This window comes from Mobula hypostoma, chromosome 25, assembly GCF_963921235.1.
Source record: "Mobula hypostoma chromosome 25, sMobHyp1.1, whole genome shotgun sequence".
Classification (NCBI taxonomy): domain Eukaryota; kingdom Metazoa; phylum Chordata; class Chondrichthyes; order Myliobatiformes; family Myliobatidae; genus Mobula; species Mobula hypostoma.
This window is the reverse complement of record NC_086121.1, coordinates 33,341,528-33,362,053: the sequence shown is the minus strand read 5'-3', so window position 1 is coordinate 33,362,053 and position 20,526 is coordinate 33,341,528. Positions and strand designations below refer to the sequence as shown.

At 40.0% G+C, this 20,526-nt stretch overlaps 1 protein-coding gene and 1 non-coding gene across 9 annotated transcripts in view; both read left to right on the top strand.

The window, feature by feature from the left end:
- Window positions 1-20,526, top strand: part of cep104 (centrosomal protein 104) — a 130,976-nt gene that overhangs the window by 83,933 nt on the left and 26,517 nt on the right. For all 8 annotated transcript variants that reach the window (XM_063033289.1, XM_063033288.1, XM_063033282.1 and 5 more), the window contains 4 exons: window positions 1,120-1,195; window positions 2,772-2,880; window positions 7,699-7,837; window positions 16,973-17,040. In XM_063033289.1, coding sequence (XP_062889359.1) covers window positions 1,120-1,195; window positions 2,772-2,880; window positions 7,699-7,837; window positions 16,973-17,040 — 392 coding nt within the window. The remainder of the gene's footprint in view (window positions 1-1,119; window positions 1,196-2,771; window positions 2,881-7,698; window positions 7,838-16,972; window positions 17,041-20,526) is intronic.
- On the top strand, window positions 5,416-5,569 carry LOC134338026 (small nucleolar RNA U109). The gene has a single exon (XR_010016121.1). It is a non-coding gene; the product is annotated as a small nucleolar RNA U109 (small nucleolar RNA).

The following is a 20,526-nucleotide window of genomic DNA, read 5'->3' as shown; positions in this document are numbered from 1 at the left end:
GCTCATCTTCTCCTATGACTGCCCGCCTCGATGTCGAAGATCGAGGTTCGTTGTCTGCTGTGGCTGATGTGGAAGGCTTGCTTGACTGCTGAGCCTCGTGCGTTTTTCTATCATACAGTTGTTTGTAAAGACTCAAACCCTCCTGCAAATATCCCCTAAACCTACGTACCCTCTCAAAATTAAAGTCGTACTTTATTATTGCAACGAAAATCTCACGCAGTCCCTTTTGGTCCGTTCGCTACTGCATTCGGTTTCGATTGTTATCCTTTCCTCTTCCAATTGCATCAGCTCTTCATCTATCCGTTCTTGGTCATGGGATGCTAAAACCTCTTCAACATCATCTTCGTCAGCTTCCACAAGCCAAACTCACTTTGTCCTTGCTTCGTTCACCACGATCGAAACGCTTAATTATGTCTAGTTTTACGCTAAGTGTAGCACCCTTATGAGCTCTTTTAAGCTTTTCCAATACCTCAGAACTCATCTTGCTTGCGGCTGCTCACAGGCATGTGTTTAAGCAGTGCCTTTCCGAATCCGGGGAAGAGTGGCTGCTCGGGATGCGCGCTGATTTTTTATTACGTGCTGCCTTTCTTCGTAACAGTGAAAACACCTTCTGAAAGCGAAAACAGGGTACTAATGTAGGTCTTTTGTAACAGTGAGGTTTCGTAAAACGAACGTTCGAAAAGTGGGGGACACCTGTATCTTGATTTCCTTCCTGATTGCTTTATTGCTTCTAACAATAAAAATGAAATATGATTCAATACAAACATTTAGAAGGATTATGCTGCGATCTGAGGCAATTCAAATATTGCGGCACGTGTGTGAATTTTCCAATTTTATTTGTGTATTATTAATTAATGTCAGGCTGAAGTAACAAAACGTGATAATATTTGAAATTAAAATCAATGAAAATAGTGTGAGAAATATACCAGGAAGATGCTGTTGTGTCCTCTCATACATTTTGGTCATTCAGTAATATCGTGGCAGATCTTTTGTGTCAGGGCTACTTTCTGACAACAGTCATAAATTTTTTGGTGTCCTTAACATTTAAAACTCTATCAATCTCTGTAATTAACTGAAAAGGTAATTATTTATTGGATTTTTAACTATTTTTCTTTCTAGATCATGGGACAAAAGTTCCTGCCTTGCAACCAGAGATATCAATTGAACAGTCCACAGTTGCTGATTACTTGGATAAGTAAGCCCACATTTAACACTACAACCCTGTAACAACCAGATTCCTTTGCGCTATGACTTTAGTTATTTTTCTTCAATTTGGTTATGTTGTAAACTGTGTAAGATTTGATAAGTAGCACTTCAGCAATTATATTATGAATGAATAGAATTTAGGGTGTGTTTGTGAGTAACTTTACATCCACATTCAGTCCCAAGCTGGTTGGTATGTAATTATAAACAATCGTCAGGTTTATCTAGATTTTAATTCCAAGGTATCTGGTATCATCTGGTATGGGGTTGGGGGCGGGGGGTTGGCAACTAATGCACAAGTTTCAGAAACTTGTAAGATTACTCTGAGCCATCATGGTTACTAGCCCCCATAGTATGCAAGACACCTTCAAGGAGTGGTGCCTTAGGAAAGCGACACCCATCATTAAGGACCCCCACCACTCAGGACATGCCTTCTCATTGTTACCATCAGGAAGGAGGTACAGAAACCCGAAAGCACACACTCAGCAATTCAGGAACTTCCCCTCTGCCATCTCATTTCTAAATGGACATAAACCCATGAACACTACCTCACTACTTTTTTTTTGCACTTTTAACTTAACTATGTAATAGACATATATTTACTGTAATTCAGGTTTTTTTCTATATCTATTTATCATGTATTTCATTGTACTGCTGCCAACAAATCTCACGACACATGCCGGTGATATTAAACCTGATTCTGATTCTCTGAAGGATGAGAGGGGATCTTTGTACTTTATATTGAAAACATTTAGGTACAGTTCATCAGCTATTTGGCTGTTTGTCCACCACTGATTAATCATGGTAATATGGCTATACCAGGGCTGACGAATCCATCCTAAAGTAAATTCATACAGTACTGTATTTGTCAATGTGGAGCAGAGAGCGAGTTTGTAAATCTTGCGGGAGCAAAGTATGATAGGAATAGTGAGGGTGATGTGCTGCAGAAGGGGTGTGGCAGAGAAGGACTGTCAGGGGTAGGGAGCAGACACACACAGCCCTGACACCAGACACAGTCATTTGATTCCAAACAATTGGTTTATTGATCATAATAAAATATTGCTCTGGTGCTTTTTGCTCCCTCCCCTCTCCCTGCCTCTGAAACTCATCGTGAGGAAATCAATAATATTTCTGATCACATTTTTACACTGCTGGCTGAAACTGTCCAAGGCTGTTAAATCAAATGGTAATAACTGAGTTGAGTGAACATTTTATGCAAAGTAGAATAGATGTGTAGGTGCCTTATTTTATCAAGTGTTTTTATGCAATGTTTAGATACGGTGTACTGGCAGTCACTTATCAGCCAATGTAGCAGCAACTTGACTGAAGATACTAAAGGACATTGTTCCTTTATTAAAGCAATCAAAACTTTATTTGCCTGCTCTAATTGTATGTATTAAGTTACTGTATGGACAGAATAAGGTCATCTGAGCTCCGTGTTGTCTGTGCCTGCTTCTTTGTTGATCCATATTTTGGACAATCCAGAGGTCAGCCTGTTTAAAATTTTAAGCTGGTTTGCATTCTGTTATTGACTGTTTTTTTTATGATGACTCAATTTCCTTTTTCAGTTTGTGCATATTCTGTGGGGAGAGGAATGAAATGTTTACTGATGAAGGCTTAGACATCCATTACTGGAAGCACTGCCCAATGTTGAAACGCTGTGAGCATTGCAAACAAGTATGTGGAATTCATTTACAGTCTTATTTCCTAGCCACTGTAATCTTGTTTTCTGGTCAGAATGAGGTCAGTGTTTTCAAGCACTATATGCAAAAATGCTATTTACATAGGAGTAAGCACCCTCAAGCTTTTTTAAATTCATTGAACTGTAGGAACAGAACTTTTGGCCACTATTTGCACTGACCACAATGTCTAAACTAACCCTATTAGCCTGCGTATATGATCCATATCCCTCTATTTCCTAACTTCATGTCTGTCTAAATGACTCATAGGTATTGCTATCATTTGTGCATTTACCATCTTCCTGGCAATGAGTTCCAGACACCTACCACTCTCTGTAAGAAAAGAGCCAACCTTCTTTAACTTTTCAAGTCTCCACCAGCAAACAGCGCAACAGCATAGTGGTTAACACAATGTTTTACAATGCTAGTGATTCGGGTTCAACTGTCTGTAAGGTGTTTGTACATTCTCCCTGTGACCATGTGGGCTTTCTCCGGCTGCTCTAGTTTCCTCTCACATTCCAAAGATGGTTTATGGGTTAGTAAGTCGTAAGCATGCTAGTAAGTCGTAAGCATGCTAGATTGACATTGGAAGCATGGCAAAACTTGTGAGCTGCCCAGCTTATCATCAGAATGTTAGTCTTGACACAAATAATACATTTCTCTGTATGTTTTAATGTTGTATATTACATGTGACAAACCCCATCTATCTATCTTCACTTCTGACCAACTGCTCTGATTCCTATTCCCAGCCACCACCACAAATCCAAACCTTCCCAGTTACCACTAGTAAACTTGTTCTGCAAGGATATTGATTTTATTAATGTGTGGAATTTATTTTTGTATTTCCTGTTCCTCCCAGTCCTAACCATTGATCAGATTTTCTTTTAGTTTGTTTAATTCATACTGATTTGTTTTACACCTGTCATTATGTACCATGTTCATTCTTGATTTTCTTCCAGCCAATCTAGATGCCCTGTGCACTCGAGCAGCTTTGAGTTTGTCAACTTAAGTTAACAAGTCATCAGCATACTTAATATTAATTCCATTTTGTTTTTGCACTTTGATTTGGTGAAATGTCCATGTTATGCAAGTCAAGGGTATGCAAGTGTTCAAGGTGGAGCACTTGAATAGAGAAGGTTTCAAAGGTACATTTAATGTCAGAGAAATGAATACAGTATACATCCTGAAATTCTTTTTCTTTGCAAACATCTGTGAAAACAGAGGAGTGCCCCAAAGAATGAATGGCAGTTAAATGCTAGAACCCCAAAGCCACCCCCAGCTCCCCCCACCCATGCATAGCAAAGCAACGAACCTCCCCCCACCAGCAAAAAAGCATTGGCCCCCCCACCGAGCACTGAAGTATGCAGCAAAGCATCAATAAAGACACAGACTTGCAGTACCTCAAAGACTACTCGTTCACTCGGTAATTCGACATACCACAGGCTCTCTTTCTTTCCCTAATAAGGGAAAAAGAGGTGTTCCCCTTTTAATAGCAAGGGGGGAGACACAACAAACAACTTGCTGATTTACAATGTTAAAAGTCTGTTGCATCGCTTTTTCTGAGCTCTGTGCCCAAAGAACTCGGGTCTCTGAGCACGCAGTCAACTTGCTGCTTTCGATCTTCTATCTCCCACGACACACCAGTTTCCTGCAGCGGCACCAACCTAGAGTCCACCCGCCTCCAGAACCACGAAATCCCGGAACCCTGAAGGTATGCTAGTTTACAAGGCCGCATCCTTGGCATATCGAATAGCGGTCAGTTGTGGGACTCCGAGAGCAGGTCCCATTCCCTTAAAGAACCGAAGTCAGCATGTAACTCCAGGTCAGGGTCTTCAAAGGAACCCTGAAAAGGGGAAATAGAGATATTAAAGATAGAAATAGAGCTGTTTCCGAAGATGCAAGCAAAGGATTTGCCGTTAGGTGCCATCGTTCTCCTAAGAACAATGTTATTTGCATCTATAAAATGTATGTTTTTACAAATGGCTCATTATTTGCATCCTGGTTCTACTTGTACTTTTATAGAAAGTTGCACTTAAATATTCTGGAATGTAATGAATATTATGAAATAATTGTAACATTCCAGCTAATGATACTGCAGATACACGTTCAATGCAGCACCTTGGTGCAAATCAGAAGTTCCAAGATTTAAATTATAGTTGACTTCAAAGCATTAGGGCTGAGATGCAGGAGATTTTGTCTAAGATTTTGCTGTGTGGTTTGATTTGGAATGAGGGGCAAAAAGGTAGCAATCAGAAGCCTGTGTATATGCACATTGGGTGATAGTAGGACACAAGGTGATTAATACTCTTCATTTTCTCATTCCTCATTGGGGACCGACAGTATTGTGTTAAAGTGCCTACTTTGGAGAGTAACCCAAAAGTTCACATTTCTTGTACTATGTGTTGAAACGCAATGGAACTGCTGTAAAACTAGTCAAGACAGTATAGAAGTAAGAGATGAAAAGAATAAATGTATAAGGAAAAGAAAGAGTTGGTCAGTATATTGCATGTGATGTCCAATGTTGTGAATTAACATGCACGTTTTTCCTCTCCCTGGCTGAGAGGTCTGATATCGGCTCTTTCTCTCATAAAGACTGGTATTTCAACAACGTGCTAGAGTAAATGAGGATATCAGGGCCGTGAGTCTCTAAAGAGCAGACTAAACGGTAGTATAAGTCTGCAACATAACAAACGTAATACTTAGTAACTCTGGAGTTACCGTGGAGTATTATGTTTTAGCATAATGTCAATGGAATGAACACTTTTTAAGGAAATGTTTCTTTTTTGAAGGTTTGATTTTATTGATCTTTTCATTTGCAGTGGGATGCCAAGTACTTATTAAGAAACATTTAGTAACCAACCAGATACCCAGTTAATCTGTTAAGCATCTAGAGCTGTAAACTGAAATCATGTGACTCAACTTGTACCTGACTCAAAGACTTGCCTACTGATTGGAATGTGCAACTCAATCTGCAAGATTTGCTCAAACTTTAACCCATCAATTTTCATAATCCTAAAGTTTGTTTATCCATTCTACTACGGAGATGTTCAAGTAACGTAACAACTTTTAGTTTCTGAGGAAAAATAGTGGAGGAATGAACTTGGAAAAATCTACACAAAAAGAATGATTCATGATTTTGAATGTGTTAATCTGGCTGGCATCTTGAATTGATGAGTTCCTTATAATTGTTTTCCTTGCTATCTATGAATGAAAAAACAAAAGGCTAGTTTTAAAGTCTCTCAAACCTCATAGAGTTGTGTTTAAGTATTCAAAATGACAGGATATGTCAAGTAGGATATCAGAAGATTTACATTAGGGCTGCAGCTATATATTATAGTTGAAGATAATTTAAAATTGGGAATGGCCAGTGATACAAGCCATTGCTCTGTTGCTTTGTGAACAGGCTGTTACATAAATTACAAAGGGATGTTAAAAGATTTGACAGATTTTTGGGCAAATAGACTTTCAAAGAATAATTTTTTTAAAAGGTTTGATTTTCTTGGTCTTTGCATTTGCAGTGGGATGCAAAATACTTAACATTTTGTAACCAACTGGATGTTAAGCATCTAGAGCTGTAAACTGAAACTGACTGAGAACTTGGGGTCATCCAATTTGGATTTAGGCATAAAATTTAAAACAGTAAAATGATAAAGCACTGGAAATCCAACAGACTAAAGGGCTATTTATGTAGATCATTGAAATGCCGTGGAAAAATTCTAGCAGAACTGAATACTTACAGGCACTGTCTCTGGCTGATTTTTGGCCTTGGTTATATTACATGAAATGTAGAAGTTTAAAGGATAAGCTTTCAAGTATGTTTTTTTTAAAAAGAAGAGGTATAAATAATGTTTAAAAAATTAAGAAGCATTGGTTAAACAAGCATAGGTTAAAAGAACCAAGCTAATTAGGGAACTCATGTTTGTGCAGAGGGAAGAGTAATTCACGACTTCTCTGTAAATGATATTTGATATTGTTCTTTTATAATCACAAATAGATAAATCTTTCAACAAAAGGTAATGAAAGTTATCTGAAAGACAAATGTAAGCAGTTAGGGTCATATGAGTAGTTATGATCATATTAGAGAGCAGAATAAAGGGTAAATGTGGTACTTTTAATCTCGTGTTTAATTTTAAACCAATCAATAAAGTGCGATGTATGTGATTGAAAAGGTATGTTGTCAAATAAAGCCTGATGGCTTTTTTTCCTCCTCCAAGATGCTTATCACAGTGCCATCACTTTTCACAGCACACTCATGGTATCTGTCTGTGCAATTTTGCTGAAGGCTACATGTTTACTTAGGTTTATGTTCAGTGGAACTTGCATTGCACTCTTAACCAACCTCATATCCCTATTGCCTAAGGCAGTGCATGAGAAATTAACTTTTAGTTAATGAAAATGCACGTAGCACCTCATCACATTCTTAGGGTGATTGTGGAGACATTAAACATGGAAATTGGTCCTTCAGCCCACTGGGTCCTTGCTGACCAGCAAGCTCCCATTTAAATTAGTACTACATCTTACAAATAAGGTTAATTTATAATGACCAATTAACCCACCATCTTGCATATCTTTGGGGTGTGGAAGGAAGCTTGAACGCCTAAATGAAATCCACATGGTAACAGGATAAATGTGTAACCTCCACAGTGCTGGAGGTCAAGATTGAACTTTGTTTGCAGGAGCTGGAATTAACGACAGCTGTTACCATAATGGAGATGGCAAAGTCTTCTCCCATATATGTAACTTATTCTATTTCTGTGAGCAATTAATTAAATTGCTGTGATACAAAAATAATCTTGGATTCCTTTTCTCCATCCAGGTAGTAGAAATAGCCAGTCTCACTGAGCACAGGCTGACTGAGTGTGAGAAGAAAGATAGCTTTGGGAAGTGTCCTTGTTGTAGTGAGGCAATAGCAAAAGAGGATCTCCAGGAACATCTGAAGATGAAGAACTGCAATGGTAAGCCAAAAAAAGTGTTTGTCAATCTAATTTGTTAAGTATTAGGAAACTAATGTACTGATTGAGCAGTCTATTTGGGAGAACATCATGATTATAATCCCATGTGACTATATATGTAGAGTTCATCAACATGCTTGTACACTGTATATGTATGCTGTAAAGCTCTCAATTACCTACGGACAACATATGATCAGGATCTTTCTCCACTTAGCTTAACAGGTAAGTTGGACAAACTGAGTGAATGGATTGCCTCTAGGGATTGGGATATTGTGACCATAACAGACATGGCTGAGAGAAGGGATGGACTGCAGCTTAATTTTACGGGATACTAATGCTTCAGGTATGACAGCAACAGCGAAGAATAGAGGGAATGTGGCCTTTTTTGTTAGGGAGGATACAGTAGCAGTGTTTAGAGAGGATAATCTTGAGTGGTCATTTAATGAAGCTATTGGGTAGAACTTAGAACGTAGAAGGGTACACTCACCTCGGTAGGGTTATATTATAGACTTCTCCACCCTCTTAAGGAGCAGTTATATCAAGAAATTGCATATTGTTCTGAGAATGGTAGGGTAGTGCAAGAGGGAGGTTTCATTTTTTCCTGGTATTGACAGAGTGCAAATAACCTGGATGAGGTAGAATTTTGTGTGGTGCAATACAAACTTAGAAGAATCTACTCTAGAAGGACCAAGGTTATACTCTGAAGGAATGAGGCAGGCCACGTAACTGATTTAGCAGTTGATGAACACTTTGGGTCCAATGACCATATTTCTATTTTAAAATGGTTATGGTATGGGTAGAAAAGGTTCCAGGGAAGTGTCATGGAAGTGTGGCAGTTAGCGCATCATTCTGCAGTGCTAGTGATGACTGGTTGGGTTCAATTACACATTGCAAAGATGTACAGTTAGGGCCAGTCGTAAGTATGTTATGTTGGCACCAGAAGCATAGTGACATTGTGCGCTGCTCAGCACAATCTGATTTTTTTACATAAAGCAATGCATTTCACTGTATGTTTTGATGCCCATGTGACAAATAAAGCTAATATTAAAAAATACATATTTTAAAGACCTGAACTGGAACAGAGCCAGTTTTGAAGGCATTAGGTTCGTCTAGCTGGGGTCAATTGGGTGACTTTTAAAAGCAAAGGAACATACGGCAAGTGGGAGGCTTTTGAAAGAGTCATATCACGAATCCAGGTGGACCATGTTCCTGTTAGGGTGAAGGGTAGAGAGACTAAATTCAGTTAATCCTGACTGATGAGAGTTTCTCAAAGTTGTGGTCATGAAAAAGAAGGAAGCACACATTGTATTTAGGCTTGAATTCCTTGACAAAAAATGCTTAAGAGCAGGCTTACTCAAGGAGTGCAAAAAGAGGATATGAAATGGATTAGGGAAGCAGAGTTAAAGGTAATCTCAGGTTATATTAACAGTAAAAGGATGACCAGGAAGAGGCTATGTTTTCTTAAAGATCATCTATGATCTAAGGCCTATGTGTGGAGCCACAAGAGATTTTTGATCTATTTCTCCATGGTGTTTAGAAAGGAGAATATGGATGCAAAGAAATGATAGTATACAGTGAGGTCTTGGACATATACATACAACAAAGAAGAAGTTATTTGCAACTTGGAAGCACATTAAGGTGAGCAACTCTCCAGGGCCTGACCAAGTGCACTCCCAGATCTTATGGGAGGTTAAGGTCCTTGTAGAAACTTCATCATTAGCTACTGGTGAGGTTCCAGAGGACTGGAGGGTGGCAAATGTTGTTCCATTGTTCAAGAAGGGGACAAGGACACCAGAGAACTAAAGACTGGTAAAGCTGACTTCATTTAGAGTGAAGTTACTGGAGGGAGTTCTGAGGAACAGGATCGACCATTGCTTGGATATTTAAGGCATGATCAGGAACAGTCAGCCTGGTATTGTATTGTGGGAGGTCATGCCTGATGAATCTTTTGGAGTTTTTCCCAAAGGGATAAATGAAGGTAGTGCAGTGGATGTTGTCCGTATGGACTTCAGTAAAACCTTTGGTCAGATCCAATGCGACAGACTGATCTAAAAGGTTAGGTTGCAAGGGATTCAGTGAGAGTAAGCAAGGTGGATTCAGAATTGGCTCGATGATAGGGAGCAGAGGTTGATGGTTGAAGGTCAATTCTCTGACTGTAAGCATGTAACTAGTGAAGTGCCACAGGGTCAGTGCTGGGACCTATTATTTATATAAATAATCTTGATGTGAATGTATGTTGCCTGGTGAGCAAGTTTGCTGATACTAAATTTGGGGATCTTGGTGACTGTGAAGCAGATTACAATGAATTGCAGAGATCTTGAACAGTTAGGAAGATGGGCTAAGGAATGGCAAATAAATTTCAATTTGGGTAAATATGAGGTGATACATTTTGGACAGTCAAGCCACGGTAGGCCTGTACAGTGAAAGGCATGGCACTGATGAATGTTGTGACATGGGGACCTGGGAGTACAACTGCATAATTCATGGAAAGCAGTCTTGCAAGCAGATAGAACACGGGCGAAGGCATTTAGTGTGTCTTCATCAGTCACAGCATCAAGTTTAAGAGTAGGGACATAATATTGCAATTTTATGGTGTTCAAGTCTATTCTTTGGGGGGCGGGGGGCGACAGGGATTGAGCAGCCAGAGGCTGAAGTCCACATCAGACATAGACAGAGATCCAAGGTTCTGCAAAACAAATTCAGGGAGGGAGGTGCTAAGTTAAAGGATGGGAAAATCCAGTGTGGCAGTCTCAGGATTGTTATGTGTGCCACATGTTAGTAAGACTAGAAATAGGAAAATAATGTAGTTTAGCACATAGCAAAAGTGATGGTGTAGGAAGTGAGGGCTTCACATTTTTGGATCTTTGGATCATTGGATTACCTTCCATGGAAGATGGTTTGTACCTGGATTAGACGATGACCAATATCCTTGAGAAAAGGTTTGCTAGTGATGCTCTTGGGGGTGGGGGTGAGGGGTAGGGTTAAACTGGAGTTCCAGGGGTTGGCAACCAGAGTACCAGGGCAAATAGTGGAGTAGTTGTGGGGAAAGTAAATGTAGGAAGTGCACTAAAGATAGGAGCTGAAAGGTTGAACATGGTGAGACTAATATTCTGAATTGCTCTAATTAAATGCAATGAGTATTGTAGGTGAGTCAAATGAACTTGAAGCATGGATCAGCATGTGGAATTATAATATTGTAGCCAATAGTTGTATTGGTTGCAGAAGGGTCGGGACTAGCAGCTTAGTGTTCCGGGCTTCTGTTGTTTTAGACGTGATGGGGGGGGGTGTAATTAAAGAGGGATAGCATTATTCTTCAGGGAAATTGTCATGACAGCCTCAGATGGAGGAAACTAGAGGACTTGTCTACTGGGACTATGTGAGTTGAACTGAGGATTACGAAGGGGTTGATCAGATTTGGGATTGTAGACCTCCCAATAGTCAACAGGATTTAGAGGAGAAAATTTGTAGAGGTAGCAGAGAGTTTCAAGAAAACTAAGGTTGTGAGAGTAGTTGATGTTAACTTTCTGCATGTTGACTGGGGCTCCCATTCTATAAAAGGACTGGATGGAATTGATTTTGTGAATTTGTGTTCAGGAAAGTTGCTTTAATCAGTATATACAGTTCCCAACTAGAGTGAGAGCGAGATATGGGATGTCCTATCAGGGAATGAGACAGGGTAATTATCAGAAGTGTGTGTAGGGGAGCATTTTAGATCTGGTGATTATAATTCTATTAGTTTCAAGATGTTTATTGAGAAGGATAACACTGGTCCTTCTGGTTGAGATTCTGAATTGGAGAAAGGAAAATTTTGATGGCATCATAGAGATCTGGCAGGTGTAGAGCAGGATAGGTTGTTTTCTGACAGAAGAATACTTGGTAACTGCGAGGCCTTGTAAGGGAAATTTGCCTATTGCCACAATAGGTCAACGGCCGACACATATTTGTTATATTCCTTCTTAGTTCAATGGCAGACACAATGTCAATGGCTCTCCACACTGCTTCAGACTGCCTGGACAACACGAACACTTATGTCAGGATGCTGTTCAGCGACTATAGCTCAGCATTTAATACCATCATTCCCACAATCCTGATTATGAAGTTGCAGAACCTGGCCCTCTGCAATTGGATCTTCAGATTCCGAACTGGAAGACGACAATCTGTGCGGATTGGTGAGAACATATCCTCCTTGCTGACGATCAATACTGGCACACCTCAAGTATGTGCTTAGCCCACTCTGTATTCACATGACTGTGTGGCTTGGCATAGCTCAAGTACCATCTATAAATTTGTTGACGATACAGCCATTGTTGGTAGAATCTCAGGTGGTGACGAGAGGGCGTACAGGACTGAGATATGCCAACTAATGGAGTGGTGCCGCAGCGACAACCTGATACTCAACGTCAGTAAGATGAAAGAACTGATTGAGGACTTCAGGAAGGGTAAGACGAAGGAACATATACCAATCCTCATAAAGGGATCAGAAGTGGAGAGAGTGAGCATTTTCAAGTTCCTGGGTGTCAAGATCTCTGAGGATCTAACCTGTTCCCAACATATTCATGTAGTTATAAAGAAGGCAAGATAGCGGCTATACTTTATTAGGAGTTTGAAGAGATTTGGCATGTCAACAAATACACTCAAAAACTTCTAAAGTTGCACTGAGGAGAGCATTCTGACAGACTGCATCTCTGTCTGATAAGGGGGGGGCAGGGGGGCTACTGCACTGGACCAAAAGAAGCTGCAGAGGGTTATAAATCTAGTCAGCTCCATCTTGGGTACTAGCCTACAAAGTACCCAGGACATCTTCAGGGAACAGTGTCTCAGAAAGGCAGCGTCCATTATAAAGGACCTCCCGTACCCAGTGCATACCTTTTTCTCACTGTTACCATCAGGTAGGAGGTGTAAAGCCTGAAGGCACACTCAGCGATTCAGGAACAGCTTCTTCCTCTCTGCCATCAGTTTCCTAAATGCATAAGAAAGCCCTGCAGAGGAGGAAAAAAAGATGTTTATACTTAATCATTAAAAATAAGCTGGGGAATGCAAAAACAATCTCCAAAGACGTCAAAACAATAAAATTAAATAAAAAGAAAAATGTCTATGTCGGTGCCATTATCCATTTGACTTGCGTGCCCAATTAAAAAAAACTTTTTAGAAGAAAAACTGAAACTAATTATCTATCTACTAAGCACTCCTCGCGCTATATATATATATATATAAAAAAGAAAAAGTCCTTATAAACTATGAAAACTATCACTTAATTAATGAAAAAAAGGATAAAAACAAATAATCAAACCAGTTAACAATCTATCTGCTGTGTTAATTCACTCAGTATACCAAACAGATTTCAGGAAAGTCATTCATCAGTCAAATCAAGAAGCTCACATCTTCTTTAAATGGTCCATCGAACAAAGAACATTTTCAACATATCAGAAATCTTCAAAGCTTGTTTTCTTTCAGAAAATTATTCAGCAGACCTAATGCCATTCAAACCTCAGCCACCTCCAAAATAGAATTAACATAGTCCAATGCCGCTTTGGATCCAGAAGAACACGTGGAGTCGAATCTTTAGGAAATCATTTTAATCGGGCTGGATAGCGAAGTGATGGGAATAATCCCTTATCATGGGCTATCTTCATAGCTGGATCAAATTTGAACCGCTGTTCCATAACTTCCCGTGGATAATCTTCATAAAAACGAATCTCGGAACCCTTGAATTTAAAAACTCTGTGTTTCCTTGCATATTTCATGATTTGGTCTTTAACTTTGAAATGAAGAAAGCTGACCAAAACTGTCCTTGGTTTATTCGGATCTTGAGATTTCGAAGTGAAAATTCTATGTGCTCTTTCAATATCGGGACGCTGAGGTAAAATATCCGGAAACAGAGATTGAAACAAATTAGCAAAATAGTCCAATAAATCCCCACTCTCAGATCCTTCCTTCAGTACAACAATTCAAATGTTATTCCGACGAGATCTTGCTTCCAGATCGATAATCTTGTGTTGAGACTATTCCAAGAGGGCTGAAATCTCCACTATCTGACACTTCAACTCTTTAAGTTCAGAATTCAAGGAAATAATACTTTCCTCTATGAAATGAAAACTCAGTCAAAATGACTTCATCTCAGAAGTGTTGTTATCTATTTTCTTGTGGAGAGCCATCAACACATGTTCTAAACGCTCAGCCCAAATAGGCATAATCCTCTGATTTTTCTTTCGAAGTTTTTCCCTTTCCACTGCTGGATTCAGAGAACTGCTTTCCACTTCTTAAAGATTGTGACATAATAACAACTATTCCCCTCTAAGATCCGACAAATAAAAGTTAAAAATTAAAAGTTTAAGCTGGAGAAAAGGAAGAATTAAATGCAGCCACACAAATTGTATGTCACTCCATTAGGCAGCAGGCAGAAGTCCCTTGCTGCTGCTAAGTTAACAAATTTCATGTCACATGCTGGTGATAATAAACCTGATTCTGATTCTGAGAGTACAGAATTTGTATGTTCCTGTTAGAGTAAAAGGCAGGGCTAACTGATTTAAGGAACTTTGGTTTTTGAGGAATATTGATGCCCTGATTAAGAAGGAGGTGCATTGCAGGTATAGGCAGTAAGGAACAAATGAGATACTTGAGTATAAGAAACGCAAGGGAATACAAGAGGGAAATCAGGAGGGCTAAAAGAAAGCATGAGATTCTTTTGACAGACATGTTGAAGGAGAATTCCAGGAGTTTCTACAGATATATTCAGAGCAAAAGGGTAGTAAGGAACACAGTCAGTCCACTTGAAGATCAGTGTGGTCATTTGTGCACGGAGCTGAAAGAAATGGCAAATTCTTCAATGGTTTTCTTGCATCTGTATTTACTCAAGAGAGTGACACAGTCTGTAAAACTGAGGCAAAACAGTAGTGAGGTCTTGGACTGCATCTGGTTTACAGAAAAGGTGGTGCCTGCTATCTGGAGGCAAATTAGAGTGGATAAATCCCTAAGGTTTTGACAAGCTGTCTTCTCAGTCTTTGTGGGATCTATTGTAGAAATTGTAGGGGCACTGGCAGAGTAGCCACAGGTGAGGTGCTGGAGGACAGCAAATGTGCGAGAAAGGTTCAAAGAATAAGATGGAACGTTCAAGTCTGGTGAGGCTATTATCAGTTGTGGGACAATTATTGGATGGTACGCTAAGGAACAGTGCCTTGAAAAAGTATTTAACCCCCCCCCCCCCCATGCTTGCAAAATGCACAAGCTGTGCCAGGTTAAATGGGGAGTGGTGGTGGTGGACAGCAATCTTGAGGTCTTGCTAGAGATGTTTGATCAGTTTAAAGTCAGAGCTTTGACTCAGCCACTCCATGGTTGCTCTGACTGTGTGTTTTGGTTCATTGTCCTGCTGAGAAACAAACTTCCTCAAGTTTAAACTTGCTGTAGCTAGCAGATTTTTATCCAGGATCTCTCTGTATTTATCATTCATCTTCCCATCGGTCCTGACCAGATTATCAGTCCCTGCTGCTGAAAGCATCCTTTTACAGTAGGGATGGTCATACTCTTATGCACAGTATTAGACTTGCGTCGCACATACCGCTTAGTGTTGAGGCCATAAAGTTCCGATTTAGTTTCATTCGAGCACAAGAGCTTCTTCCTTATCTTTACAGGTGATGCTTTGCAAAGTCTTTATGGGCAAGGATATGCATTTTTTTTAAAGCCAGGACTTTTTTCCTTGCCACTCTTCCATAAATACCCTTCTTGTGCAAGATCTTAGAGATTCTCAAGCCATTAAACATCATCTTCAGTTGTAGCCACTGACTTGTGCAGTTCATTCAGAATAACTGTTGGCATCACAGTAACCTCTCTTACAAGTGCCATTCTTCTCCAGTGACTCAGGTTTAGAGGAGTGGCCTGACCTAGGCAGCGTGGCTGTGGTTTTTATAGTTTTTGCACTTTTTCACGAAGGATTGCACTGAGCTCCAAGGTATGTTCAGTGCCTTTGAGATGATCTTTTATCCTTCTGCAGATTTGTGCTTCTCTATTATTTCCTTGCCTTGTCTTTTGTCTTCATTTTGGTTTGGTCTTTTGAAAATCTGCCATACTGTTGGACCTTACAGAGAGAAGGGGTATTTTTCCTGATAAATTCATTGAGAACAGGTGATCCTCAATTTTCTGCATCAACAAATTTGTTGGTAGGGTAATACTGTATGTTGCAATAAAGGAAAGTTAGTGTAGTAATTATAAAGGGGATGAATATTTTTTCAACCTCTCAATTTAGTGTTTAATTTTTAGTAAATTGCTGACAGGTTTTGTAGATTAGCTCAAAAAATCCCACTTCAATATATTTTAAGTTCAGAAAATGAGATGGTAAAATGTAAAAGTAGTTTTGTGGGCTGAATACTTTTTCAAAGCTCTGTATAAGTATTTGATAGACAGGTCCTGGGTAGGTTGTGTCTTTTTCGAGGAGTTTACAGGGAAAGTTGATGAAGTAAAAGCTGTGGATGTTATCTACATGAGAATTAGCATGGCTTTTGACACAATCCCCATGGAATGCTGCTCCAGGTGGTTCAGTCACGGCATTCTGGCTGAGACATACCCTTTCATGGGTTTTAAGATTTAAAAAAACAGTAAGTTGGAAAGTTCCAATAGCAATGCAATGGAACCATTGTTATGGTTATTTTAAAATAGTTTTATATGTTGTTTATCAATGAAGTGATCATGGACTGGATGTGGCATTTTTGGACAATGAGCTGCAAACAGAATTTATTTCTAAGAGTCCATTCCTCTGTCATCAGAAACTTAAACTCACTGTCTTAGAATGGTCAAAGTTACCAATACTTTTCAGATTTATTGAATTAGTAGATTTTGAATTATCTGTCTGCTGTGGTAGGCTTCAGGTTCTTATCTCCAGGTTAGTGATCCAGGCCTCCAGATATTAGATCAGTCATGCAGCGATTATGCTATCATACTGATTAACAAATGATCTTTGATATAGAAAATGTGGTAGCAAGGTTGAAGTGGAAACTCATCAGGTCAGAATTCCAATAGATTGTAGTCTTTTGCAATATGTGTAAATATTCTCCTATATGGACAGTTTATAAAGCTGGATAAATGGTTAACAATTAAAATGCATAATGTACAGAGTTTTGAGCTGTTTTCTTCTATCTCTTTCTACAGCTGCAAAGCCTGAGAAAATTGCCAATCACTGTCCACTCTGCCATGAAAATTTTCAACCAGGAGAGGAAGTAAGAACCTTAAAAATACTGTGTGAATTTATCTTTTTGGTGCAGTTTTTTTTTCATTTTTACATTATAGATGAGATGTAACCTTTCTTTCATTGTAGTAAATACTTCCAGTATTGTTTCTGGCTTCTGTTACCTGTTTTTCTGAAAGTTTATGATAATACGTTTGTAATAGCAGTTAAATTGAATGCATCAGCTTTGTCATTAGTCATTATTCATGCATATATCCTTCCTCGAATTGAATTGACTTAATTACCTACATCTTTCACATACACGAGGAGTAAAAATCTTTACATTAGGTCTTCATCTTAATGTGCAATTTATAGTCATTTGTAATAAAAAGTATGTACAATAGGACAGTCAATATAACATAGAAATACAATTGTATCACTGTGAATTCATCAGTCTGATGTCCTGGTGGAAGAAGCTGTCCCGGAGCCTCTTGGTCTTGGCCTTCATACTGCGGTACCGTTTCCCGGATGGTAGCAGCTGGAACAGTTTGTGATTGGGGTGACTCGGGTTCCCAATGATCCTTCGGGCCCTTTTTACACACCTTTCTTTGTAAGTGTCCTGAATAGTGGGAAGTTCACAACTACAGATGCGCTGGGCTGTCCTCTGCAGAGCCCTGCGATTGAGGGAAGTACAGTTCCCATACCAGGCAGTGATACAGCCAGTCAGGATGCTCTCAATTGTGCCCCTGTAGAAAATCCTTAGGATTTGGGGACCCATGCCAAACTTCTTCAACCGTGTGAGGTGAAAGAGGTGCTGTTGTGCTTTTTTCACCACACAGCCGATATGTACAGACCACGTGAGATCGTCGGTGATGTGTATGCTATTGTGTGTGTGATGTGATGAGGAACCTAAAGCTATTCACCTTCTCAACCCCAGATACATTGATGTCAATAGAAGCTAGCCTGTCCCTCCATTCCTCCTATAGTCCACAACTAGTTCCTTTGTTTTTGCAACATTGAGGGAAAGGTTGTTTTCTTGACACCACTGTGTCAGGATGATGACTTCTCTGTAGGCTACCTCGTTATTATTTGAGATTATGCCAATCAATGTAGTAACGTCAGCAAATTTAATTAGCAGATCGGAGCTGTGGGTGGCGACACGGTCATGGGTATGCACAGTATAAAGGAGGGGGTTTAGGACACAGCCTGAGGGGCACCTGTGCTGAGGGGCAGAGGTGAGGGAGCCCACTCTTACCACCTGCCAGTGATCTGACAGGAAGTCCAGGATCCAGCTGCACAAGGTAGGGTGAAGGCAGAGGTCTCTGAGCTTCTTGTGGAGCCTGGAGGGAATTATGGTGTTGAAGAACAGCATTCTCACGTAAGCTCACATGAGCAAATGAAGGTATTAAGCCAAGTTGGTGAATTGGTTTATTGCCATATGTACTGAGGTACAGTGGAAATTTTGCAGTCTACCCATGCTGATGGAATTCATTACAATGGTGCATCGAGGTAGTACAAGGTAGAACAATAACAGAGCACAGAATAAAATGTTAAAGTACAGACGAAGTGCATTGCAGGTAGAAAGAAAGGTGCAAGGTCACAAGGAGTTAGACTGTGGGGTCAAGAATCCATCTTGTACTAAGTATGCATTCAATAATGTCAGTATGTGCTCTCAAGTTTTATTATCTTCTGTCTGATGGGAAGTGGAGAACAGAGGATGGTGTGGGTGGGGTCTTTATTATGCCGGTGCTTCACTGAGACAGTGAGAAATATAAACGGAGTCCATAGAAGGGAGCTTGGTTTCTCTGATGTACTGAGCTGTGTTCACATCTCTTCAGTTATTTGTCACAAGCAGAGCAGTTGCCATACCAAGCTGTGATGCATCCAGATAGGATGCACTCTAACTGGGGCCTCCATGCTTTTCAGGGTTGACCAAGGATATTGCATCCCAGCTGTCTAGATACGCAAACCAGGGCAGTACAAAGTGGAGAACAAACTGTTGCCCATTTAACAAATTCCTCCTCTCCATGATTCTGATGAACCCGAAGCAAAAGCAGAGACTGATGCGGTTTGGCACCAGGAACATTGCAGAAGTTGCCAGTCAATGTTGAACTCAACATCGGACTGCTTTAGGGACTCCAGCTCCAGAATTTTCCCCTCGGGATTTACTCCTGAAGTCTTCAACATGAGTGGGTATAGCCATAAGACAGTAAAGGTTTGTGATCAGAGTTTTCCTTCTCCTAGATGAGCTGCTTATCATGGCTGGCGAGCCCCATCTGCACGATGCACTGTATCATGCATTGATAAATATCAATGAATATCAAAGGCGACATGCCAAATTTCTTTAGGCTTTTAAGGATGTTGAGGCACTGGTGAGCTTCAATGATGTCAATGTAGTTGGACTGGGGCAGGCTATAGGTGATGTTTACTTTTAGGAACTTGAAGCTTTCAGCTCTCTTGACATCAGTACTGTTGATGTAAACAGGAGCTTGTTTTATTTTGTGCCACCAGCAGAGTGAGCTGACTTGAGGTCAATTAAGGATGAAGTTAGTTTAAAATATGAATATGGTTTCATTCTTTTGTGGATTCATAAATTCTGTTTATTGTCTATTAATTAGCTGGAAAAAGATCACATGGGTTTTCTCCTTCACTGTCTAGGTATAGAATGAAATGAAAATACTGTAGGTATTATCTGAGCAATTTATTCTACAGTATTATAGTTCAAGGAGCCTTGACAATTGAGACATTGCCAAAACAGGCTAGACAGTAGACAATAGGTGCAGGCGTAGGCCATTTGGCCCTTTTTTGAGCCAGCACCGCCATTCACTGTGATCATGGCTGATCATCCACAATCAGTACCCCGTTCCTGCCTTCTCCCCATATCCCTTGACTCAGCTATCATTAAGAGCTCTATCTAACTCTTTCTTGAAAGCATCCAGAGAATTGGCCTCCACTGCCTTCTGAGGCAGAGCATTCCACAGATCCACAACTCTCTGGGTGAAAAAGTTTTTCCTCAACTTTGTTCTAAATGGCCTACCCCTTATTCTCAAATTGTGGCCTCTGGTTCTGGACTCCCCCAACACTGGAAACATGTTTCCTGCCTCTTAACGTGTCCAATCCCTCGTATGTTTCAATCAGATCCCCTCTCATCCTTCTAAATTCCAGTGTATACAAGCCCAGTCGCTCCAATCTTTCAACATATGATAGTCCCGCCATCCCGGCAATTAACCTCGTGAACCTCCGCTGCACTCCCTCAATAGCAAGAATATCAAGATGTTGCTTAAAATTTTAAATTGATGCTAAGAAATACTTGTGCAGTTTACAGGATAATGGGGAAACAATGCAGCTCATACACCATGTTGCCTTTTATCATTTTATGTATTCTGCTGTGCTACCTAAATTGTTAGTGCTGACAAGGTTTGTTACTGACGAGTGATCCACAAATTGTGAATTTAGAAGGCCTGAGAGAGAAACTGGCCAAAATTGATTGGAAAAGGACACCTGCAAGGATGATGGCAGAGTAGCAGTGGCTGGAATT